This window comes from Oncorhynchus nerka, linkage group LG20 (genome assembly GCF_034236695.1).
Source record: "Oncorhynchus nerka isolate Pitt River linkage group LG20, Oner_Uvic_2.0, whole genome shotgun sequence".
Classification (NCBI taxonomy): Eukaryota; Metazoa; Chordata; class Actinopteri; order Salmoniformes; family Salmonidae; genus Oncorhynchus; species Oncorhynchus nerka.
In genome coordinates this window covers 8,349,733-8,377,110 of record NC_088415.1, presented here as the reverse complement: position 1 = coordinate 8,377,110, position 27,378 = coordinate 8,349,733, and the positions used below count along the sequence as shown (strand labels likewise).

General features: G+C 41.2%; 1 protein-coding gene across 1 annotated transcript; it reads left to right on the top strand.

Moving 5' to 3' along the window:
* Positions 1-9,364: 9,364 nt before the first annotated feature.
* Positions 9,365-27,378, top strand: LOC115101609 (homeobox protein aristaless-like 3). Its single transcript, XM_029621068.2, is given in 5 exon segments — positions 9,365-9,821; positions 20,717-20,994; positions 24,302-24,409; positions 25,182-25,371; positions 25,374-27,378. Coding segments are annotated over 5 exon segments (1,110 nt in total). The 5' UTR covers positions 9,365-9,457; the 3' UTR covers positions 25,544-27,378.

Sequence of the window (27,378 nt, the reverse complement as noted above, 5' to 3'; positions counted from 1 at the left end):
TGTCTTAGGTCAGTTAGGATCACCACTTTGTTTCAAGAATGTGAAATGTCAGAATAATAGGAGAGAGAATGATATATTTCAGCTTTTATTTCTTTCATCACATTCCCAGTGTGGCAGAAGTTTACATACTGTCACGTTCTGACCTTAGTTCTTCTGTTATGTCTTTGCTTTAGTATGGTCAGGATGTGAGTTGGGTGGGTAGTCTATGTACTTTTTTCTATGATTTGGGATTTCTGTGTTTGGCCTGGTATGGTTCTCAATTAGAGGCAGCTGTCAATCATTGTCCCTGATTGAGAACCATACTTAGGTAGCCTTCACTTTTGAGTTGTGCGTGATTATTTTCCATGTCAGTGTTTGTGCCACACGGGACTGTTTCGTTTGTTTCGTTCTTTCACTTTGTTATTTTGTATTTTGTAGTGTTCAGTTTTACATATTAAAATTGACACTTACCACGCTACAAATTGGTCCGATATCTCTTACTCCTCGTCAGAAAAAGAGGACGAGCGTTATACATACACTCAATTATTATTTGGTAGCATTGTCTTTAAATTGTTGAACTTGGGTCAAACGTTTCGGGTAGCCTTCCACAAGCTTCCCACAATAAGTTGGGTGAATTTTGGCCCATTCCTCCTGACAGAGCTGGTGTAACTGAGTCAGATTTGTAGGCCTTCTCTCTCGTACACGCCTTTTCAGTTCTGCCCACACATTTTCTATGGGATTGAGGTCAAGGATTTGTGATGGCCACTTCAATACCTTGACTTTGTTGTCCTTAAGCCATTTTGCCACAACTTTGGAAGTATGCTTAGGGTCATTGTCCATTTGGAAGACCCATTTGCGGCCAAGCTTTAGCTTCATGACTGATGTCCTGAGATGTTGCTTCAATATATCCACATAATTTTCCTGCTTCATGATGCCATCTATTTTGTGAAGTACACCAGTTCCTCCTGCAGCAAAGCACCCCCACAACATGATGTTGCCACCCCCGTGCTTCATGGTTGGGATGGTGTTCTTCGGCTAGCAAGCCTCCCCCTTTTTCTTCCAGACATAATGATGGTCATTATGACCAAACAGTTCTATTTTTGATTCATCAGACCAGTGGACATTTCTCCAAAAAGTATGATCTTTGACCCATGTGCATTTGCAAACCGTAGTCTGGCTTTTTTAATGGTGGTTTTGGAGCAGTGGCTTCTTCCTTGATGAGCGGCCTTTCGGGTTATGTCGATATAGGACTAGTTTTACTGTGGATATAGATACTTTTGTACCTGTTTCCTCCAGCATCTTCACAAGGTCCTTTGCTATTCTTCTGGGATTCATTTGCACTTTTTGCACCAAAGTACGTTCATCTCCACGAGACAGAACGCGTCTCCTTCCTGAGCGGTATGACGGCTCCTTGGTCCCATGGTGTTTATACGTGAGTACTACTGTTTACACAGATGAACGTGGTACCTTCAGGCATTTGGAAATTGCTCCCAAGGATGAACCAGACTTGTGGAGGTCTGTAAAACAAATTCTGAGGTCTTGGCTGATTTCTTTTGATTTTCCCATGATGTCAAGCAAAGAGGCACTGAGTTTGAAGGTAGGCCTCAAAATACATCCACAGGTACACCTCCAATTGACTCAAATTATGTCAATTAGCCTATCAGAAGCTTCTAAAGCCATGACATCATTTTCTGGAATTTTCCAAGCTGTTTAAAGGCACAGTCAACTTAGTGTATGTAAACTTCTGACGCACTGGAATTGCTATACAGTGAATTATAAGTGAAATAATCTGTCTGTAAACAATTGTTGGGAAAATTCCTTGTGTCATGCAGAAAGTAGATGTCCTAACTGACTTGCCAAAACTATAGTTTGTTAAAAAGACATTTGTGGAGTGGTTGAAAAAGTTTTAATGACTCCAACCCAAATGTATGTAAACTTCTGACTTCAACTGCATGTCACATATCAGTTTGCAAACAAGTAAAAAAATGATTACATAATTGAGTTAATACGTGTTTTTTTTCATGACTTTGCCCCATCAACATTTACATGCTAAAATCACTAAATGAAGCTACCAGATATCATTAATTAAACAACCATTTTTTAATTGTACTGCAGTTTTACTGTATTTTAACAGCAGGGAATTTTTGTAAGGGCATCCTGTATTATTGTGCATGTTTATCTTAGGCTATGTGTTGGTAGCCTAGAACACATGTCATGTTTATCTTAGGCTATGTGTTGGTAGCCTAGAACACATGTCATGTTTATCTTAGGCTATGTGTTGGTAGCCTAGAACACATGTCATGTTTATCTTAGGCTATGTGTTGGTAGCCTAGAACACATGTCATGTTTATCTTAGGCTATGTGTTGGTAGCCTAGAACACATGTCATGTTTATCTTAGGCTATGTGTTGGTAGCCTAGAACACATGTCATGTTTATCTTAGGCTATGTGTTGGTAGCCTAGAACACATGTCATGTTTATCTTAGGCTATGTGTTGGTAGCCTAGAACACATGTCATGTTTATCTTAGGCTATGTGTTGGTAGCCTAGAACACATGTCATGTTTATCTTAGGCTATGTGTTGGTAGCCTAGAACACATGTCATGTTTATCTTAGGCTATGTGTTGGTAGCCTAGAACACATGTCATGTTTATCTTAGGCTATGTGTTGGTAGCCTAGAACACATGTCATGTTTATCTTAGGCTATGTGTTGGTAGCCTAGAACACATGTCATGTTTATCTTAGGCTATGTGTTGGTAGCCTAGAACACATGTCATGTTTATCTTAGGCTATGTGTTGGTAGCCTAGAACACATGTCATGTTTATCTTAGGCTATGTGTTGGTAGCCTAGAACACATGTCATGTTTATCTTAGGCTATGTGTTGGTAGCCTAGAACAAATGTCATGTTTATCTTAGGCTATGTGTTGGTAGCCTAGAACAAATGTCATGTTTATCTTAGGCTATGTGTTGGTAGCCTAGAACACATGTCATGTTTATCTTAGGCTATGTGTTGGTAGCCTAGAACACATGTCATGTTTATCTTAGGCTATGTGTTGGTAGCCTAGAACACATGTCATGTTTATCTTAGGCTATGTGTTGGTAGCCTAGAACAAATGTCATGTCTATGTTTATCTTAGGCTATGTGTTGGTAGCCTAGAACACATGTCATGTTTATCTTAGGCTATGTGTTGAACACATGTCAGTTTATCCTAGAACACATGTCATGTTTATCTTAGGCTATGTGTTGGTAGCCTAGAACACATGTCATGTTTATCTTAGGCTATGTGTTGGTAGCCTAGAACACATGTCATGTTTATCTTAGGCTATGTGTTGGTAGCCTAGAACACATGTCATGTTTATCTTAGGCTATGTGTTGGTAGCCTAGAACAAATGTCATGTTTATCTTAGGCTATGTGTTGGTAGCCTAGAACAAATGTCATGTTTATCTTAGGCTATGTGTTGGTAGCCTAGAACAAATGTCATGGAAGTGAATGTGCACCTTTCAATTGAGTGGACTGCAACTACAAAAAACATTGTCATAGCCTGTAGTAAATAAAAAGTGTTTACGGCATCAGGATTCTCTAAATTAGGGACCATCTCTGATAGCTATAGGACTGCAGAGACCGTCACAAATATTTACTTTCTAATGACCTAGCAAATTCGATGACTTTGATGTGAAATATGTCATATTTATTTGTTTTTTTCAACTGGCATTCCATCACCTGCTGAATAAAAAGCTCAAATGGCCCTACTCCTGAAAATAGTAATCGGGGGGGGGTAAGATGATGTGGACTCAGCCCGAATATAGCCCCAGGGAAGTGGGGATGCTGAGGGTGTTGCAGCCCCTGATAAATCAAAATAATAATACAAATAATAATAAAATATTTTAATCATAGAATTTGTGGACTATGCCTTTATTACTCCTGTGAGCAGACAAAAGTACTCATCAGCAGGATGCATGTTTTGGAATATTTTAATTACGTACAGGTTTCCTTATTTTCACTCTGTCATTTTGGTTTGTGGAGTAACTACAATGTTGTTGATCCATCCTCATTGTTCTCATATCACAACTACTAAACTCTGTAACTGTTTTAAAATCACCATGAGCCTCATTGTGAAATCCCTGAGTAGTTTCCTTCCTCTCCGGCAACTGAGTTAGGAAGGACGCCTGTATCTTTGTAGTGACTGGGTGTATTGATACACCATCCAAAGTGTCATTAATTGATTCACCCAGCGTTTTTTTAACACATTTACCAATCGGTGCCCTTCTTTACGAGGCATTGAATAACCTCCCTGATCTTTGTAGTTGAATCTTTGATTGAAATTCACTACTTGATTGAGGGACCTTACAGAGAATTGTATGTGAGGTACAGAGACGAGGTCTTAATTCAAAAATCATGTTGAGCACTATTATTGAACACAGAATGAGTCAATTTAACTTATTATGCGATTTGTTAAGCAAATTTGGGCCCGAGTACCATAAGCCGGAGCCCAGAGTAATATAATTATGTCGGACTCAGGAAGAGCTCACATGAAGCCCAAAAACACTATGCACATGTTTATATAGATTGGTGGGTCAAGGTGGGTCAATGTGGGTAAAGGAGGGTCAAGGTCAAGGAGGGTCAATGTGGGTAAAGGAGGGTCAAGGTGGATCATGGTGGGTAAATGGGCATTTGGATGCACTCTTAGAAAAAAAGGTGCTATTTGGCTGTCCCCATAGGAGAACCATTTGAAGAACCCTTTTTGGTTGCAGGTAAAACCATTTTCTACAGAGAGTTCTATGTGGAACCAAAAAGGATTCTCCTATGAGGACAGCCAAAGAACCCTTTTGAAACCCTTTTTTCTAAGAGTGTATATACCTCTGGGTCAGGTAGGACTCCCTGCAGCATATACAAATAGAGACCTGGCTAGGATTCCCTGCAGCATATACAAATAGAGACCTGGCTAGGATTCCCTGCAGCATATACAAATAGAGACCTGGTTAGGATTCCCTGCAGCATATACAAATAGAGACCTGGCTAGGATTCCCTGCAGCATATACAAATAGAGACCTGGCTAGGATTCCTGCAGCATATACAAATAGAGACCTGGTTAGATTCCCTGCAGCATATACAAATAGAGACCTGGTTAGGATTCCTGCAGCATATACAAATAGAGACCTGGTTAGGATTCCCTGCAGCATATACAAATAGAGACCTGGCTAGGATTCCCTGCAGCATATACAAATAGAGACCTGGTTAGGATTCCTGCAGCATATACAAATAGAGACCTGGTTAGATTCCTGCAGCATATACAAATAGAGACCTGGTTAGGATTCCCTGCAGCATATACAAATAGAGACCTGGCTAGGATTCCCTGCAGCATATACAAATAGAGACCTGGCTAGGATTCCCTGCAGCATATACAAATAGAGACCTGGTTAGGATTCCCTGCAGCATATACAAATAGAGACCTGGCTAGGATTCCCTGCAGCATATACAAATAGAGACCTGGTTAGGATTCCCTGCAGCATATACAAATAGAGACCTGGCTTAAGAAACCCCTAGCCTAGGCCAACAACACAGTGCACAGAGGTACACACAGACTCATATTTCCCATAACCCTCAACAACGTCCTCTCTCTTCCAACATTATCCTCTCTCCTCCTCTCTCTTTAGGCAAGATTTGTGAAAACCCTGTTGTTACCTGAGGAAATACTCCAGAGATCATAGCAGCACAGAGATTTCCCTCCTCTTACTCTGCATATCTGGAATGCATTTACTCAGCTGGGTTTTTGAGTTCCAGAGCTCTCTGTTGCCTCAGGCTGAGTGGACATGGTTGTCATGAGATTTAAGCAACAACATTTTAACCGTGTCCTCCTGTTTCTATCTTAAAACGTTTATTTTCCTTCTCATTTCTCTATAACAATCTTAAAGGCCCAGTGCTGTCAAAAATGTGATTTCCCTGTGCTTTCTAGATATTTTCACACTGATGTTGGAATAATACTTTGAAAATGATGATAATGACATTTTAGTGTAATAGATGTTTGAAAAGACCACCTGAAATTTCAGCCTGTTTTGGTGCGAAGGAGTTTTGGCCTTCCTGGTGACATGACTAGTAGTAAATTAGTTAATAGACCAATAAGAAAGCGCTCCAAACCTCTCTGCCAATAACAGTTAGCTTCCAATTTTCCCCTCCCCACTCAGACAACTCCAAGACAGTCCTAGCAAAATTCTTGCTTGAGAAATTTCTCTTTGCTAAGAAGCTTTTTTTTAAATGATTTTTTTACAGTATAGTACTTCATTATTGCCCAGAAATCATTTCATATTGAAAAAAAAAAAAAACGTCCACATTGGACATTTAAAGCAGCCAGTCTTGTTCACTTGTTAAATAGTCATGTCTTTGTAATTTGTGTGAGCAACTTTTAGAACCAGCTCGCACTCTGGCTTTGCATCATGACTGCTCCTTTTGGGTCCATAGGGTAAAAGCTAAAAATGCAGATGTTTGTTTGTGAGTGTTGCATTGACATTTAATTGTGTTATCAAATGACCAACTTGGGAGTGTGGCTGGTTGTGGATCATCAAATAGGTTGGTGGAGGCTGTAGTCTGCACAGAAAAGTGAATTTAGGCATAGATGTTAGTAATACAGTATAAACTAGACTAGAAACTAGAAAACGAGTTATTCAATGGTAGACATATTTTTCCTATAACTGCACACGTCATGCAATGTTGGTCTGTTATAGCGAAGTGATACGCTCCCCTTCTCTGTCGACAGTTGTACTTTTTTGGCCTCCACACTAAATAAAACGACGCTTATGTCCCCTGTATAGCCAAATGGACCGGGTGTTTACACACTTGTCCATCAGTTCAGGCTCCATGCGGCCTCCATAGGTATTCAGAAAGATTATGAGACGTCTTCAAAACCAAAGTTGCCATTTCTGAGCTCCGTAAGTGCACCGTGTTTAGAGATGGAGGCGCAGATTAGAGATCCCATGTCAACCTCAATAGTCAGATTCCTTTAATCTTACAGGCTACAAGTCTCTACAAAGTAGTCAAACTGTCTGTGTTTTATATTTTAGAGTGAACATTTTAATCAGAAAATGAGTGCATGTATGTCTTGTTTGCTCATGCGTCAACTTTATTTTGCCAATCCTGTAGCTATTATTTATTTTAGAAACAATAAATAATAGTTTACCCTGGACTGCCATAAAAAAGTTTTAATTTTAAGAGCGTGTTTATAGGTCTATATGTATAGTGACATTTTGTTTGTCACAGTAAAGAGGTAACTTTTTCAGTATTTCCAGTAACTTTATAGTTGTTGTCAAAAAATCAAGTTCCAAGCACAATTTCACTAGAAGCTGACGTTATTCAAGGTTCCTTCCATTCACATTGAAATATATGTATGAGTAGTGAAAAGTGAATTGATTGAATTAATTGAATTTGAAAGCTAAATGGGAAGCATTTAATTTTTACAGTGTCCTAAATTGGTTAATCTCTTCTCGTTCAGTTGTATAGGCCTAAAAATGATTCCCTTACAATCTAATATATGTTCAATGAAATCAAAACTTCGGTGATTTTACACTCCAATTATTAACTAAAGTTTCAGGTAATGGCGATGCCCACCTGCACTATTTAGCCTCGAAAATAGGCAACAAAAATGGAGTGATGTGCTTATTATAAAGTATCCTATATAGCCTAGGCCCTAGTGATCTGACAACTATTTAACGAACCTTTTTTAAATAAAGTCTTTATTTTCAATGTAGCCTATTATGGCTAGTGATTTACGATGTTTTGGTGTAAATACTGTTTCAGTAGGCCTAATGAATCAGAGTATTTGTAGTTTATATGTTTGATCGTGTTCCACGGACATTTCTAACACGTGTAGGGTCTTTCTAATGTATCTGGTTAATTTAATTCGATTTTTTGAACAGGTATTCTGAATATCTTCCGTTTCTATTTACCTCCGGCCTTTGAAATAATCAACTGCCTGTTTGTTTTGACCTTTCTGATTTGCAATTCTCCAATTGCAACTGAGTTAGTGCATAACATTTGTTAAATGTCCTTTTATTTGGTGCCCGATTTGATTCCGTGCTTTTTCCTTTATAAAAAAATATGTATATAAATGAATACAAGCAAACGCCACAAGAATGCAAGAAATAGCTATATTGATTTTTTTTTAATCCCCACAAATATTATTACCATTATTACCATTATTACCATTACCCAACTGAAACATGTAATGAGATCAACAATTTCACACTGACAAAATTAAATGTTGGTCTCATCATATCGATATGTTTGACAATATAGACTAGGGAAAGAATATTCACGCTGGTCTTAAAATATTTAGTTAATTACATAGCTATTATTGTTCTTATCATTATGAAAACAAGTTTCTTGTAGGCCTTAGAAAACAGAGGTTGTACATGACCGACGCTGTCAACACGCTCAGGTGGTCCAGAGACTTTGATTGGCACATAGAAGTGGTCAAAAATAATTCATTGAGTGTCCGTTTTATTTGTACTATATGCATTATTCAACTTCCCCAGAAGTAGATAGTCAAATCCGGTTGATATTGCTTGAACGGTTGGTTCTATGATGGCCTGCGTTTTATTCAATGATGGGCAAAAAAAAAAAAAAAGCTGTCGCAATTACTGTTATCTGGTCTATTTAGTAGATTTTCGGTAATATTTCTCTTCAACCAAAATGCTTTAGTTCAAATTAGTTGAAATTGTAGCCATGTCGTTTCAATGTTCTTTTTTTTGTTGCCTAACAAATGGTACCCCATTATTTTTCTTCAAATCGCTCAATCTGTTTGGGCAGTGTTATCCTGAAATGATGTATGTAATGCCATTTAGATTAGAAATGCGTACAAAAAAACAACATCGAATTTTAAGGTTGCTTATAAATCAAGCGTTGTGCATGCATTAGCCAATAGATTATGATCCAAACTAATACAAGAGATATTCATAGATATCCCCTACATTCCCTGACCTCAAATCACTACAATTTACTATTACGTTGACATTTAATAAACCCAGGTAATGTAACGAGAATGTTACCTGTAAACCCAGTGGAAAAAATTAGGGCATCATTGGCAACATTATTTTCCTTGTGCGTATTTGGCCATTTGGCACTGAACATAACAAAAGGCCTGGATCTGTGCGTAATTTGCCTTGCGTAAAATGCCTTGCGTAAAATGCTCTCTCTATCCCTGCCCCGATTAGTAATATGTTTGCTTTTGCAACAAAATGAAAGAGGAGTTCGATTGTTAATTGTAGCGACAGGAATCACACGTGATTGAATTATTGGCGGATCATAGGCCTATCTGCCCGCTGTCCCGCCTGGTCCTCCCTGTTTCACGGGTCTTTGTTCCTGATCTCCTAAATCCCACCCATTTGAAATGAAGAGAAGAAGAAAAAACCCACTCTCTCGGGCTCGCACAGGCGCCTTGCTTTCACTGTAACCGGTAGTCGTTAAAGTGCGTTCCGGACCAACCTCATGATGGAGACGGATAGTTGTTTGTCTTTCTCTTCGCAGCCAAACCGGACACCACCAGAGAACTCACCGGGTTTGGAACAGCATAGTTCCTCGGGTTCGTTTCTTCCCTGTGACGAACTTCAGAAAAACGCACACCTTCCTCTCGCGCACCGCCTGAGTCTCCGGGGTCAGGGTGACTTCTACAGCTCGAGCTCCATGGGACGATTTAATGACGGCGCACCCGCGGACTTTACGCACGGGGCAGCTCCCACGAACCCTCGCGCCTCGCCCAACAAACATAGCAAATATATGGAAAATATTAATCAGGATCAAAATGGTTTATCAATAAGCGGGAAGGGCTCGTTTTATGAAAACAACTCCGAGGGTAAGTGGAGATTTTTATTTATTTTTTATTAAAAAATCACGGCCATCAGTGTGAGGCTAACTGTGAAAAAGATATAGCCTCTCTACGAAAATAGGGGGAAATGCAATAATAATACTCACAATAATTATAATAATTATGTATTTACCTAAATGGTATAGGCCTAACTGAATAATGTTCTATTGCGTGTGGAAACCGTTTGACTTGTCAAACATTATGCAATATCCATTCTGAAGAAGATACATACCCGTGATAAGATAATTGCGACCAACATTTGTTGTCAGCTACTTCAAGTTGTTTCAAAATTAAATTTTCACCTATTTTGTAGATCAGTGGATACATATATTTTCAGGGTTTCTTTGGCGCTGCACATAGCCTATGCATATGTTTCAAGGGCTTGGATAAAAACTTTGTTAACACTGTAAACAATATTGTGCTAGTTCTACCTTTTTTTAAATTACGTAACTATTTACATCATCTTTTTTAGTATTTCCAACATGAGGTATTCTGATGTATAATATACTTCACTTTTGCTGTTTCACAAACACTAATAAATGAAGTCCAGCGTCTAAAAAAAGGGCGTAGTTCCAACAGAAGTGTATTAATTCCCAAACGATTCGTCAGATCTACTTCCTCTTTTTGATCAGTTACTTTCAGTGATCATATCTTAATGTTGATTTGTTGTTGTTGCCATTTTAACACACTTGATCACGCATTGTTGAACACGGAAGTGGAGGTGGAACTGCAAGCATAGTAAGATGCTTTTAATGTGCCTCCAGCATGAAGTGTTATGCGCAGTTATGCGCATGACCTTGTTTAAAGTGGGAATGGGTCATCTCATTTTTCAACGTAAATTTGCATATAATGTTGTTTAAGAGTATAATAAAAGTAACACAAAAAAAATGTATTACCCACAAAATTGAGCTACCCGGCAAGTACTCTCAAATTCTTAAATTGAGAGTAAATGTCAAGACAAAAATTGTAAACTAAACAATACATTAAATTGAATTAACACTTTCAAATATTGAAGTAAAACCAGGAACCTGTGCTTTTATGTGATAATCCTACATTTTTTGGGGGGGGGGCCTGAATCATTATGTACAGTCTAATGATCGTGATTCCTTTTCACCAAATGTCTGTTTTTAATTGTTCACCTAATTATTTAGCTTGTTTTCTATCATTTAGGATAACGTTCCAAAGGACCATCAAAGGACGGATGTTTATTAGTCCACACAGCAGGCCCCGGCTGAAGAAATCCCTCAAAAATAACGGAATGACTTTGTAGATCTGGGCCTCGTTTCCCAGTTGCGATGTAATTTAAGCATTACGATGATCGTACCAGTTGCATCATTATTTACGAGCCAACTTTCTAAGTGTGTCCCAAACAAACAAGTAGAGAGTACCTTCGCTAAGTGCATCGTTAGACCATGTGTCGTGTGGTTAGTAGGCCTATTGATTGGATCGAAAGAATAAGCCGCGCTGCTGTCGGATCAGCTTTCTCCATTCAAATCTTACTTTAACATTCGGATTATTCCACAATACTGACGACGGATTAGCTCCTAGAGAGATATTACCATCTATGGCTGCAACTATTGAGGTGACGTATTATGTTTACCCGATAATAATGCACTAAATCACAGATTGGGCACATGTTGTTACACATGAAACATATTGAGGCAAAAAAAAAATACAGACAGTAGTGGCAAAATAAAGCTCAATATGATTTAAATATGATTGAAATATATCGACCCATTTAGGCTTAGCCTATTTACATTTTAATGTTGTCATCACGGTTTTCGTTTGAAGATTTGTTTTATCTTTCACTTGTTTGTAACAATTGCAAATACTTTGGCAACTTTGTATTTGTAGTCCACTTCGCTCTGAAGTTATCAGCCGTCAAAGTCAGACAGATACCCAGCCTAAACACAGGCAGGACAGGTCACCCGTGATGCAAGTCAGTATTCCACGGTTCCCATTTCTGGGGACATCGGGAGGCAACAATGAGCGCTGTTACCTTCAAGCATCTGTCTTTGATTCCAAAGGTTACAATTTCGAATCAGGCGATAGAAAGTTGTTTTTGGGATGTTTTTTTTAAGCCTATCCCAAACCTTAGCCCTTACCTGAATTTACCTGAACTCAGAGTTAATGCCTAAATTAAGATTTCGGAATATTGCCTAAACTTAACTCTAGCATACTGACCACTCCGCTCGCGTTACTAGCTGAGATGTCTGTGAATAAAGTGACGCGGAAGGGCCAAACACATCTAATGGTGCACTTTGGCTGCTCTGTGAGTGGTCTGGATCACTCGTAGACGTGTGAAGATTTTTAACAGCAACGTTACTAACGAAGGTTCTGGGAAACAGCTCGGCTACTAAAGATACGTCGTAAAATTGTTCTAATTATGATATATCTTAACGCTACGAAGGCTCTGGGAAACGAGGCCCTGAATGCCGCTATGCCTTTGTAGGTCGAACATCTTGAATTAGGCCTGTGATGTTGTTCCTTGCCAGCTCCTTTTCAGGATTTAGTTGTTTTGGTGAACCTAATATCCCCAATGTTGCCCTTTCGAATGATTAGAAAATCAAATGTAAATCAAATGTTAAAAGACGATTTTAAAGTCATGGAATATTATAGGCCTAGACGACGACTACAAAATAATATAGCCAGCCCACCGAAATTGGCTAGGCCGACTCAAATGAATGTGCAACGACATCAAAAAACGTCATTATTTTAGCCTGAGCGGTCTAGGTGCGTGATTACGGCGTCGGTGGAGCGAGCTTCCACCGTGCCATACACATCTTATAAACACACCAATCATATGTATTCTGCACAAAATACAGTAATAAACGAAACAAACAAAAACTAAATACAACTTGAGTTCATTTTAAATTGAGAAGGTTTCTTAATCAAAAAGTTCTGTTTTGTTTCTGATGCGCAAAAAAAAGTTACACATTTCCTAATTAGATTCTCAATATGTGTTTTATGCAACAGGCCCTATTTGCAAATATTGACTCTGGAAGACCCTGTCCCTTTTACATTTTTTTTTTACATCATAATATTTTTCAGGTGCAATATTATCTATTATATTTAAGCACATTCAGAACATTCTCTAAATAATAATAAACTTAAAGAACTAGATTAACTTAAAGATAAAGATGATTTTCTTCGGCCTGAGACATGCACCAACACAACGTTCCAAATTGAAACACTTTAGTAAACGTAATATCCCGTGAACTCGAGTCTTAGGAAATGACGTGGTTCTTCAGTATTATTTATTGACGTTTGTAATCTATCCTCTAAAGTTGCCTTTATTAAGGGATGTGAGTTCTGTTAAGGACAGTGATATATCTGTGTGTGCAGAATAACATACAGCAGTCTGATTCATGTTATTGCCAAAGACAACGTGTGATAGAGATACTCTATCTCTACAGTTAATCTTCATCTTAGATAATACCATGGTCTGATATAAAATGAATACTTTTCTATTTCTTTGGTCTTGAATTAATACTTTTTTATACACATGCAAACACACTTAGACGCTTACACACACACACACACACACACACACACACACACACACACACACACACACACACACACACACACACACACACACACACACACACACACACACACACACACACACACACACAGTGATTAGAGCGTTGGGCCAATAACCAAAAGTTTGCTGAATCGAATACCTGAGATGACATGGTAAAAAAAAACATGTCATTCTGCCCCTGAGCAAGGCAGTTAACCCACTGTTACCCAGGCGGCGTGGCTGTCGATTAACCCTTGTGTAGTCTTAACATTATGTATACTCCCCTTGTCCTAAGGGTAAAAAAAAATGACCTGCCTTCACTAAAATAAAGCAGCTTAATTGAATGTTAAACCCCAAATCTATTTTGCATGAAGAAACTTTGTGAATATCTGGGATTTCCCTCTTCACAATGCAGAAAGACTGCACTTAATCAGTGGACACCACTTGTTTCTATTACAACACACCTGTCAGAATTGTTTACTGTTGAACATAGTGGCGGGTCTTTTTTTTACCCTTAAGCCAACACAAGGGTTAAGGCAGCCCCTTGCTGAAGACACATTTAAGTTGTACAACTGACTAGGTATCCCCCTTTCCCTTTCTGTTGTACAACTGACTAGGTATCCCCCTTTCCCTTTCTGTTGTACAACTGACAAGGTATCCCCCCTTTCTGTTGTACAACTGACTAGATACCCCCCTTTCCCTTTCTGTTGTACAACTGACTAGATATCCCCCCTTTCTGTTGTACAACTGACTAGATATCCCCTTCCCCTTTCTGTTGTACAACTGACTAGGTATCCCCCTTTCTGTTGTACAACTGACTAGATACCCCTTTCCTTTCTGTTGTACAACTGACTAGATATCCCCCTTTCTGTTGTACAACTGACTAGGTATCCCCTTTCTGTTGTACAACTGACTAGATACCCCCTTTCCTTTCTGTTGTACAACTGACTAGATATCCCCCCCTTTCTGTTGTACAACTGACTAGGTATCCCCCCTTTCTGTTGTACAACTGACTACATATCCCCCTTTCCTTTCTGTTGTACAACTGACTAGATATCCCCCTTTCTGTTGTACAACTGACTAGGTATCCCCTTTCTGTTTTACAACTAACTAGATATCCCCCTTTCCCTTTCTGTTGTACAACTGACTAGGTATCCCCCTTTCTGTTGGACAACTGACTAGGTATCCCCCTTTCTGTTGTACAACTGACTAGGTATCCCCCTTTCTGTTGTACAACTGACTAGGTATCCCCCTTTCTGTTGTACAACTGACTAGATATCCCCCTTTCTGTTGTACAACTGACTAGGTATCCCCCTTTCTGTTGTACAACTGACTAGGTATCCCCCTTTCTGTTGTACAACTGACCAGATATCCCCCTTTCTGTTGTACAACTGACTAGATATCCCCCTTTCTGTTGTACAACTGACTAGATATCCCCCTTTCTGTTGTACAACTGACTAGGTATCCCCCCTTGCTGTTGTACAACTGACTAGATATCCCCCTTTCTGTTGTACAACTGACTAGGTATCCCCCTTTCTGTTGTACAACTGACTAGATATCCCCCTTTCTGTTGTACAACTGACTAGATATCCCCCTTTCTGTTGTACAACTGACTAGGTATCCCCCTTTCTGTTGTACAACTGACTAGCTATCCCCCTTTCTGTTGTACAACTGACTAGGTATCCCCCTTTCTGTTGTACAACTGACCAGATATCCCCCTTTCTGTTGTACAACTGACCAGATATCCCCCTTTCTGTTGTACAACTGACCAGATATCCCCCTTTCTGTTGGACAACTGACCAGATATCCCCCTTTCTGTTGGACAACTGACTAGGTATCCCGCTTTCTGTTGTACAACTGACTAGGTATCCCCCTTTCTGTTGTACAACTGACCAGATATCCCCCTTTCTGTTGGACAACTGACTAGGTATCCTCCCTTTCTGTTGTACAACTAACAACTAACTAGATATCCCCCTTTCCTTTCTGTTGAAATACATCAAAACACAATAATATTGTAGTATACAGACACCTGCCAACTAATATCAACACATATTGCCTTGTGCCTTGTAATTCTGTTACCAAACACCCACTGATCTTTAAGATATATTCTAGTTTCTCTCGCTCACGAGGAGGGAGGATAATGAAAGTTCACAGGAGTAACAAGTAAAGGTAGACCTACCAATTAGTTATAGTGATTTTACTGATATCAAGTTTGTTTATGAATAATTAAGTGATTCAAACTTGTAATTCTGTTACCAAATTGGTAACAGAATTACCAAAAAGTAGAGTACTGTACAGTAGAGTTGAGTACAGTACAGTACAGTACAGTTCAGTACTGTACAGTACATTAGAGTTCACTACTGTACAGTAGAGTTCAGTACATTAGAGTAGAGTACTGTACATTAGAGTAGAGAAGACTACAGTACTGTACAATAGAGTAGAGTTCAGTACAGTAGAGTACAGTACAGTGTTCAGTACAGTAGAGTACTGTACAGTTCAGTAGAGTATAGTACTGTACAGTTCAGTAGAGTATAGTACAGTACAGTATTCAGTACAGTAGAGTACTGTACAGTTCAGTAGAGTATAGTACTGTATAGTTCAGTAGAGTATAGTACTGTACAGTTCAGTAGAGTATAGTACTGTACAGTTCAGTAGAGTATAGTACTGTACAGTTCAGTACAGTAGAGTACTGTACAGTTCAGTAGAGTATAGTACTGTAGAGTTCAGTACAGTATAGTAGAGTCCAGTACAGTAGAGTCCAGTACTGTACATTAGAGTTCAGTAGAGTAGAGTACGGTACAATGTACAGTATTGGACATATTTACTGTACTGTACGGAACTCTACTCTACTGTGCTGTGTTGTACTGTACTCTACTGTGCTGTGTTGTACTGTACTCTGCTGTGTTGTACTGTACTCTGCTGTGCTGTACTGTACTCTGCTGTGCTGTACTGTACTCTGCTGTGCTGTGTTGTACTGTACTCTACTGTGCTGTACTGTACGGAACTCTACTGTGCTGTGTTGTACTGTACTCTGCTGTGCTGTGTTGTACTGTACTCTACTGTGCTGTGTTGTACTGTACTCTACTGTGCTGTGTTGTACTGTACTCTGCTGTGCTGTGTTGTACTGTACTCTGCTGTGCTGTGTTGTACTGTACTCTACTGTGCTGTGTTGTACTGTACTCTGCTGTGCTGTGTTGTACTGTACTCTACTGTGCTGTGTTGTACTGTACTCTACTGTGCTGTGTTGTACTGTACTCTGCTGTGCTGTGTTGTACTGTACTCTGCTGTGCTGTGTTGTACTGTACTCTGCTGTGCTGTGTTGTACTGTACTCTACTGTGCTGTGTTGTACTGTACTCTGCTGTGCTGTGCTGTGTTGTACTGTACTCTGCTGTGCTGTGTTGTACTGTACTCTACTGTGCTGTGTTGTACTGTACTCTACTGTGCTGTGTTGTACTGTACTCTGCTGTGCTGTGTTGTACTGTACTCTACTGTGCTGTGTTGTACTGTACTCTGCTGTGCTGTGTTGTACTGTACTCTGCTGTGCTGTGTTGTACTGTACTCTACTGTGCTGTGTTGTACTGTACTCTGCTGTGCTGTGTTGTACTGTACTCTGCTGTGCTGTACTGTGACGTCCAAACTTGTGAAACATAGACATTTATGATTGGTTCAGATTTTTCAATGTAAATTGTCCAAAGTAGTCCTTGTGCATAGTGCACAGTTTGTTAAACTTTAAAATCAATGTTTTTTGTAGGGGATACATGTTAAAGTGAAAAATCTGTGTCAAATCGCAATTCTGTTACAATGGAATTGCCCTTTTTTTTAAAACCCACCATGAAAGGGTTTTCATTCAACTTTTTTTAAATATGGGGTTGTGGACCATATAAGAATGAGATACAGAAAGCCCCAAATATTGGTACGATTAGAATACTTTTTTTTGGACAAGATAATCCATTTGGCGTCAGTCTGTCTGTGAATTTAACCTGAGTGTTGTTTTTCTGACTCAGATTTGAGTAGAGATATGTTGTGTCCACATGACACTTGATTGCTGTCCAACATTCTGGGACACAGTCAGACTCACACACCTTCAAAGGCAGACTAGTGTTCCTGTTTTGTCTATTGGTGCTTGGAAGGGGAGAGGGTTAGGGTTTAGAGATTGAAAAGCAGGGGGGATGGTATAGCACATAGCCTAAAATGTTATATAAAGAAGTATATAAGTATAGTGAGTTAGAGGGATGATGAATTGACTAGATATTCCTAACCCCCAGATCTCATCCATGTTGACATTTCTTTAACTGCACAGTCCAAAAATGAATAATACAAAATGTAAAAAATATATATATTTTAAATTCTAAGAAACCGTTAAACCCAATTCAATGCTCCCGAAATTTGACATTTTACCAAAAATATGTCTGACATCTGATAATGCAGCAAAAGCTTATTTCTCTCAAATTTGTTTATATCCCTGTTAGTGAGCATTTATCCTTTGCCAAGATAATCCATCCACCTGACAGGTGTGCCATATCAAGAAGCTGATTAAACCTTATGATCATTACACAGGTGCACTTTGTGCTGGGGGACAATAAAAGGCCATTTTCAAAATGTGCCGTTTTGTCACACAATACCACAGATGAACTATGGTGTGAGGTTGGATCTATTCTAAACCAACATCAGGTGTGCGTCCCAAAATGACTCCTTATTCCATAAATAGTGCACTACTTTTGAGCAAAGACCTATTGGCCCTCGTCAAAAGTAGTGCACTCTGTAGGGAAAAGAAAATACTTATCTGTTTGGGACAGGAAGTTAATTAGGACTATGCTGAATGACTGATCTCAACTGTCCTCTGAGTGAGCCTAATGATAGGACATGGGGAAAGTCTAGATAAGACAAAGGGGACCAAGAGAGAATAATTATCTTCTGGGACCCCATCATTAACATGAAGAACAACATCCAAACACAGCCCGAGTGAAACATCCATAATGTTTTAGTCCAGTGACATCCATAATGGTACTGTCCAGTCATCCAAACACATCCAGTCCATAATGGTACTGTCCAGTTAACCAAACACTCCCGGAGTCCATAATGGTACTGTCAAGTCATTCAAACACTCAGGGAGTCCATAATGGTACTGTCAAGTCATCCAAACACTCAGGGAGTTGATAATGGTACTGTCCAGTCAAACAAACACTCCCAGAGTCCATAATGGTACTGTCCAGTCATCCAAACGCACACATAGTCCATAATGGTACTGTCCAGTCAAACAAACACTCCCAGAGTCCATAATGGTACTGTCCAGTCAACCAAACACAGGGAGTTGATAATGGTACTGTCCAGTCATCCAAATGGACCCAGTCCATAATGGTATTGTCAAGTGATCCAAACACACCCAGAGTCCATAATGGTACTGTCCAGTCATCCAAACACTCAGGGAGTTGATAATGGTACTGTCCAGTGATCCAAACACACCCAGTCCATAATGGTATTGTCCAGTACAGTTACAAGGAAGTGACTTGTATCACATAAATGAATAGATGGTCTGTGTGTCATATCTATCATAGTCATGAAATGCATATATTTGACCATGCCTTATTATTTTATACACACAATGATACTTTGTATCAAATTTGGTCAAATGTCTAACTTTCTAAATTGAATTAAAAACTCAAATGATGTGGGACTCACAATGTCAAAAATGTGTTCTTGCAATAAGAGATATCACATAACGAGATTTTCAGTCTTCAAAAATAAACTTTGAACTTGTTAAATTAGTTGGAAGAATCTGTAGTATATTCTGTCCATAACATGATCCCAAAACACTAGGTCCATGTGAAACCTCCTCAAACCCAAAACACATCAGTTTGAGTTCTGCTCAGGGGGTCTTGACCTTCATTTAATGTGGGTCAAAACAAACAGTGTTGCAGTGGTCTGGAATGTTGTGTCTGGTCAGATCTGATTAAAACCATAACAAGGAGACTTCAAACTAAAATACGAAATTAAGAGAAAAAAAAGCAAGTTTTAAAAGCAACGCATATTTATTTCCAACTCTATCTCATACAAATTTGTGCATAACTGTAAAACAATTCCGTCAGCAGCTCACTTAGTGTTTTGCGCATATAGTTGCTTGTCTTGTATTCGTGGCTCATCTGGCCTGTTTTTCTCACCTCTTATCAGGGGTCTGTAAGAGACCAGTGGGACCCCTGAGACAACATAGGAACGTTCACTCCTTTCCAAACCAACGTCCTCCTTCAGATCTTAGTCAAATCTCCTGAGAAAAGACAAGTCTACGTGGCTGAATCCTGTTTATTATTCATGGAGAATATTACGTTGATGCCTCTTACAGTGGACGTTAATGAATCCTGTTTGTTATTAATGGAGAATATTACGCTGATGCCTCTTACAGTGGACGTTAATGAATCCTGTTTGTTATTAATGGAGAATATTACGCTGATGCCTCTTACAGTGGACGTTAATGAATCCTGTTTGTTATTAATGGAGAATATTACGCTGATGCCTCTTACAGTGGACGTTAATGAATCCTGTTTGTTATTAATGGAGAATATTACGCTGATGCCTCTTACAGTGGACGTTAATGAATCCTGTTTGTTATTAATGGAGAATATTACGCTGATGCCTCTTACAGTGGACGTTAATGAATCCTGTTTGTTATTAATGGAGAATATTACGCTGATGCCTCTTACAGTGGACGTTAATGAATCCTGTTTGTTATTAATGGAGAATATTACGCTGATGCCTCTTACAGTGGACGTTAATGAATCCTGTTTGTTATTAATGGAGAATATTACGTTGATGCCTCTTACAGTGGACGTTAATGAATCCTGTTTGTTATTAATGGAGAATATTACGCTGATGCCTCTTTGAAAAATCCTGACCATAGAAAACCTGTATTGATTTTCTATGTTGGTGATTTGTACGATTCCCAATTAGAGGCAGCTGGTTATTGTTGTCTCTAATTGGGGATCATACTTATAAGTAGCATTTTGTCCACCTGTGGGTTATGGGATATTGTTTAGGTATATTGTGTTTGAGCACTACGCAGTCACGTGTCTTTGTAAGTTTTGTTATTTTGTTTTCAGTTTCACTTATTCATTAAAAGATGTGGAACTATACTCACGCTGCGCCGGACGGAGAATATTACGCTGATGCCTCAGTGGATATTAATGTTAGGTTGGCTGTTTAATCTGAATATCTCTGTGTGACAATGTTACCACTGGTAGACATCAGAGCCTCGCTTAAACACAGCAATTTACTTTTTTTCACGCACGCACACACACACACACACACACATTTTCTTATAGTAAGCCCTATCTTCCTCCTTTCTCTCTCTCTACCCGCCCTCAGCCAGAGAGAAGGTGGGTCCCAAGCCTATGGGCTACCCAGTGATTGGTTCAGACTTCTGCATCAAGCTGAAGGAGCCAACCAATGGTCTCCAAACAGGGGACTCAATCGCAGACTCCATCGACCTATCGGGCAAGAACAAGAAGCGTCGTAACCGCACCACGTTCAGTACGTTCCAGTTGGAGGAGCTGGAGAAGGTGTTTCAGAAGACTCACTACCCTGATGTTTACGCCCGGGAACAGCTGGCCCTTAGGACCGAACTCACAGAGGCCCGTGTACAGGTAATCCCCCTCTTCATCACATCCTACACATCCTACAGGCCCCTATCCTGGCTGCTACAGTAATTGTCTCAGTCCCCTATCCTGGCTGCTACAGTAACTATCTCAGTCCCCAATCCTGGCTGCTACAGTAACTGTCTCAGTCCCCTATCCTGGCTGCTACAGTAACTGTCCCAGTCCCCTATCCTGGCTGCTACAGTAACTGTCCCAGTCCCCTATCCTGGCTGCTACAGTAACTGTCCCAGTCCCCTATCCTGGCTGCTACAGTAACTATCTCAGTCCCATATCCTGGCTGCTACAGTAACTGTCCCAGTCCCCTATCCTGGCTGCTACAGTAACTGTCTCAGTCCCCTATCCTGGCTGCTACAGTAACTGTCCCAGTCCCCTATCCTGGCTGCTACAGTAACTGTCTCAGTCCCCTATCCTGGCTGCTACAGTAACTGTCCCAGTCCCCTATCCTGGCTGCTATAGTAACTGTCTCAGTCCCCTATCCTGGCTGCTACAGTAACTGTCCCAGTCCCCAATCCTAGCTGCTACAGTAACTGTCTCAGTCCCCTATCCTGGCTGCTACAGTAACTGTCTCAGTCCCCAATCCTGGCTGCTACAGTAACTGTCCCAGTCCCCTATCCTGGCTGCTACAGTAACTATCTCAGTCCCCTATCCTAGCTGCTACAGTAACTATCTCAGTCCCCTATCCTGGCTGCTACAGTAACTGTCTCAGTCCCCTATCTTGGCTGCTACAGTAACTGTCTCAGTCCCCAATCCTGGCTGCTACAGTAACTGTCTCAGTCCCCTATCCTGGCTGCTACAGTAACTGTCTCAGTCCCCTATCCTGGCTGCTACAGTAACTGTCTCAGTCCCCAATCCTGCTGCTACAGTAACTGTCTCAGTCCCCAATCCTGGCTGGTACAGTAACTGTCTCAGTCCCCTATCCTGGCTGCTACAGTAACTGTCTCAGTCCCCTATCCTGGCTGCTACAGTAACTGTCTCAGTCCCCTATCCTGGCTGCTACAGTAACTGTCTCAGTCCCCTATCCTGGCTGCTACAGTAACTGTCTCAGTCCCCAATCCTGGCTGCTACAGTAACTGTCTCAGTCCCCTATCCTGGCTGCTACAGTAACTGTCTCAGTCCCTATCCTGGCTGCTACAGTAACTGTCTCAGTCCCCTATCCTGGCTGCTACAGTAACTGTCTCAGTCCCCTATCCTGGCTGCTACAGTAACTGTCCCAGTCCCTATCCTGGCTGCTACAGTAACTGTCTCAGTCCCCTATCCTAGCTGCTACAGTAACTATCTCAGTCCCCTATCCTGGCTGCTACAGTAACTGTCTCAGTCCCCTATCTTGGCTGCTACAGTAACTGTCTCAGTCCCCAATCCTGGCTGCTACAGTAACTGTCTCAGTCCCCTATCCTGGCTGCTACAGTAACTGTCTCAGTCCCTATCCTGGCTGCTACAGTAACTGTCTCAGTCCCCTATCCTGGCTGCTACAGTAACTGTCTCAGTCCCCCAATCCTGGCTGGTACAGTAACTGTCTCAGTCCCCTATCCTGGCTGCTACAGTAACTGTCTCAGTCCCCTATCCTGGCTGCTACAGTAACTGTCTCAGTCCCCTATCCTGGCTGCTACAGTAACTGTCTCAGTCCCCTATCCTGGCTGCTACAGTAACTGTCTCAGTCCCCAATCCTGGCTGCTACAGTAACTGTCTCAGTCCCCTATCCTGGCTGCTACAGTAACTGTCTCAGTCCCCTATCCTGGCTGCTACAGTAACTGTCTCAGTCCCCTATCCTGGCTGCTACAGTAACTGTCTCAGTCCCCTATCCTGGCTGCTACAGTAACTATCTCAGTCCCCTATCCTGGCTGCTACAGTAACTGTCTCAGTCCCCTATCCTGGCTGCTACAGTAACTGTCTCAGTCCCCTATCCTGGCTGCTACAGTAACTGTCTCAGTCCCCTATCCTGGCTGCTACAGTAACTGTCTCAGTCCCCAATCCTGGCTGCTACAGTAACTGTCTCAGTCCCCTATCCTGGCTGCTACAGTAACTGTCTCAGTCCCCTATCCTGGCTGCTACAGTAACTGTCTCAGTCCCCAATCCTGGCTGCTACAGTAACTGTCTCAGTCCCCTATCCTGGCTGCTACAGTAACTGTCTCAGTCCCCTATCCTGGCTGCTACAGTAACTATCTCAGTCCCCTATCCTGGCTGCTACAGTAACTATCTCAGTCCCCTATCCTGGCTGCTACAGTAACTGTCCCAGTCCCCTATCCTGGCTGCTACAGTAACTGTCCCAGTCCCTATCCTGGCTGCTACAGTAACTGTCTCAGTCCCCTATCCTGGCTGCTACAGTAACTGTCTCAGTCCCCTATCCTGGCTGCTACAGTAACTGTCTCAGTCCCCTATCCTGGCTGCTACAGTAACTGTCTCAGTCCCCTATCCTGGCTGCTACAGTAACTGTCTCAGTCCCCTATCCTGGCTGCTACAGTAACTGTCCCAGTCCCCTATCCTGGCTGCTACAGTAACTGTCCCAGTCCCCTATCCTGGCTGCTACAGTAACTGTCTCAGTCCCCTATCCTGGCTGCTACAGTAACTATCTCATTCCCTATCCTGGCTGCTACAGTAACTGTCCCAGTCCCTATCCTGGCTGCTACAGTAACTATCTCAGTCCCCTATCCTGGCTGCTACAGTAACTGTCCCAGTCCCCTATCCTGGCTGCTACAGTAACTGTCTCAGTCCCCTATCCTGGCTGCTACAGTAACTATCTCATTCCCCTATCCTGGCTGCTACAGTAACTGTCCCAGTCCCCTATCCTGGCTGCTACAGTAACTGTCCCAGTCCCCTATCCTGGCTGCACAAGTAACTGTCTCAGTCCCCTATCCTGGCTGCTACAGTAACTGTCCCAGTCCCCTATCCTGGCTGCTACAGTAACTGTCCCAGTCCCCTATCCTGGCTGCTACAGTAACTGTCTCAGTCCCCTATCCTGGCTGCTACAGTAACTGTCTCAGTCCCCTATCCTGGCTGCTACAGTAACTGTCTCAGTCCCCTATCCTGGCTGCTACAGTAACTGTCTCAGTCCCCTATCCTGGCTGCTACAGTAACTGTCTCAGTTTGCAACTGTAATAGTTTGCAGTACCATCCTGCAAACAGTTAATACATCCAGATTATAGGCTACAATATTTATGTGCAGAAATGCAAAGTAGAACTGCTGCTCAGTCCTTTTAAATTAAGATTTTTGTTTGTTGCCTTACAACAAACTTTGGCATTTGAAAGTGAATTACGGTAAGTGGCAGATGTGATCCCTTTTCTCTCTCTCTCCATTCAGGTGTGGTTCCAGAACCGACGGGCCAAGTGGAGGAAGAGGGAACGCTACGGGAAGATCCAGGAGGTGCGAAACCACTTTGCTGCTACATACAATATCTCCACCTACCAGGTACACACAGACACACATAGTTCACTTTGCTACTACTTAAGATATCTCCACCTACCAGGTACACACAGACACACATAGTTCACTTTGCTACTACTTAAGATATCTCCACCTACCAGGTACACACAGACACACATAGTTCACTTTGCTGCTACATACAATATCTCCACCTACCAGGTACACACAGACACACATAGTTCACTTTGCTACTACATACAATATCTCCACCTACCAGGTACACACAGACACACATAGTTCACTTTGCTGCTACATACAATATCTCCACCTACCAGGTACACACAGACACACATAGTTCACTTTGCTACTACTTAAGATATCTCCACCTACCAGGTTATTACATACAATATCTCCACCTGCTACATAGTTCACTTTGCTGCTACATACAATATCTCCACCTACCAGGTACACACAGACACACATAGTTCACTTTGCTGCTACATACAATATCTCCACCTACCAGGTACACACAGACACACATAGTTCACTTTGCTGCTACATACAATATCTCCACCTACCAGGTACACACAGACACACATAGTTCACTTTGCTATTACATACAATCCACCTCTCCACAGACACACAGGTACTTGTCTTCCGACACACATAGTTCACTTTGCTGCTACATACAATATCTCCACCTACCAGGTACACGCTCACTTTGCCCTCAATCTCCACCTAAGGTACACACAGACACACATAGTTCACTTTGCTATTACATACAATATCTTCCTCTTCTAGATGCAGAGCAACCTAGATGCAGAGCAACCTGTGGCCAGGAGCTGGTGCAGGAGGGGGCGGGGGGTCCGGCGGGGGCTGTGTCCTGAGCCCTGACACCATGTCTTCCTCTTGTATGAGCCCCTACCCCCATCCCCACAGCAACCTCTCCTCCATGGGCTTCATGGGCATGCCCCCGTCCTCCAGCCACCCCCACCACCCTCACCATCACCCCCACACCACCCTGGCATCAATAGCCTCTACTCTCTCCACAGCTTCCCTGGGGCCCTCGGGGGCCACTCCTTTGAGCCAGGGCCCGAGACAGAGTATAAGCCATCCAGCCTGTTGGCCCTGCGGATGAAGGCTAAGGACCCTGGGAGTCTTCTATCCTGGCCTACATGATCACCACAGTGTCAGGGCCCTACTATGTTCTGACTGAGCCAATGTACACACACACATTCAAACTCAATCTTGTATACTAGCTACGCCATGGATAGTTATGGCCACATGTGTTTGTGTTGCTGCATGTTGATAACAGAAGAAGTCTAAACTCTCTCCTGTGGTTTACTATAATATGTATACACACACTCTGCTATTTTTCTCCCAAAAATGTAAACCCACAGACTTCAAAACATGACATGATAAACAGTTTGAGTTTGTTAGGTATTTTGTCCCTGGGCATTTCCATGTAAAAAGGACCAACATATAAAAGTTCATACGAACAGGTAAAACTGGGTGTCAAATGAAAACTAAGAGTCTATATTTTTGGGGAAATGAATGCATAGAAACCATTTTGCCATCTTGAACATTTGTCATAAAGTAAAGGCTTTGATTTCTGGACAAAGGGGGTCTTAGAAAACATCTACCAGAAAAAAAGTTTTAAAGGTATCAGAAATACATCAAAACACAATAATATTGTAGTATAAAGACCCCTGCCATCTAATATCAACACATACTTTTAGTTTTGGTTAAATGTACCATCTGTAAGTATAATAAATATTTCCTTTGTAATTGTGATTTGTAATTCCGTTACCAAACAGCCACATACTGTATCTCCTTCATGAGACATACCAATTAGTTACAGTGATTTTACTGATATCAAATTTTGTTTTTGACGTATTAAGTGATTAAAATTCGTATTTCGAGATACCAAGCAATCTGTAACGTAATGACTGCAACTGAATTGGCTACGATAGGAAATCGTAGTAGTCACAAACCACAGTTGGATCACCTGTTACTGTCCTCCCTTCCACTGACTGTTATGTTCAGCTCATAGTGTCTTATGTTACTGTCCTCCCTTCTACTGACTGTTATGTTCAGCTCATAGTGTCTCCTGTTACTGTCCTCCCTTCCACTGACTGTTATGTTCAGCTCATAGTGTCTCCTGTTACTGTCCTCTCTTCCACTGACTGTTATGTTCAGCTCAGTGTCTCCTGTTACTGTCCTCCCTTCCACTGACTGTTATGTTCAGCTCATAGTGTCTCCTGTTACTGTCCTCCCTTCCACTGACTGTTATGTTCAGCTCATAGTGTCTCCTGTTACTGTCCTCCCTTCCACTGACTGTTATGTTCAGCTCATCATTTGGTGGTCAAAGCAAGAGTGTTAAAACAGTACAGTACAGTGGAGTATAGTGCAGTACAGTGGAGTACAGTGCAGTACAGTGGAGTACAGTGCAGTACAGTGGAGTGCAGTACAGTACAGTGGAGTATAGTGCAGTACAGTGGAGTATAGTGCAGTACAGTGGAGTACAGTGCAGTACAGTGGAGTACAGTGCAGTACAGTGGAGTGCAGTACAGTACAGTGGAGAATAGTGCAGTACAGTGGAGTACAGTGCAGTACAGTGGAATGCAGTACAGTACAGTGGAGTATAGTGCAGTACAGTGGAGTACAGTGCAGTACAGTGGAGTGCAGTACAGTACAGTGGAGTGCAGTACAGTACAGTGGAGTACAGTACAGTGAGTTGTACTGAACTAAACTCTACTTTACTGTAGTGAACTCTACTGTACTGTTAAATAGTTTTGGTCATTTACACATGTTATTGCAGGTGCAGTAATGCCTAACAATACAAACAATACACACAAATTCCAAAAATAAAAATTAAGAAATTAAGAAATATCCGAATGAGCAATGTCAGACTCCAGAAAATAAATATACAGTATATATACACTACCGTTCAAAAGTTGAGTCACTTAGAAATGTCCTTGTTTTTTGCACATTTTTGTCCATTAAAATAACAT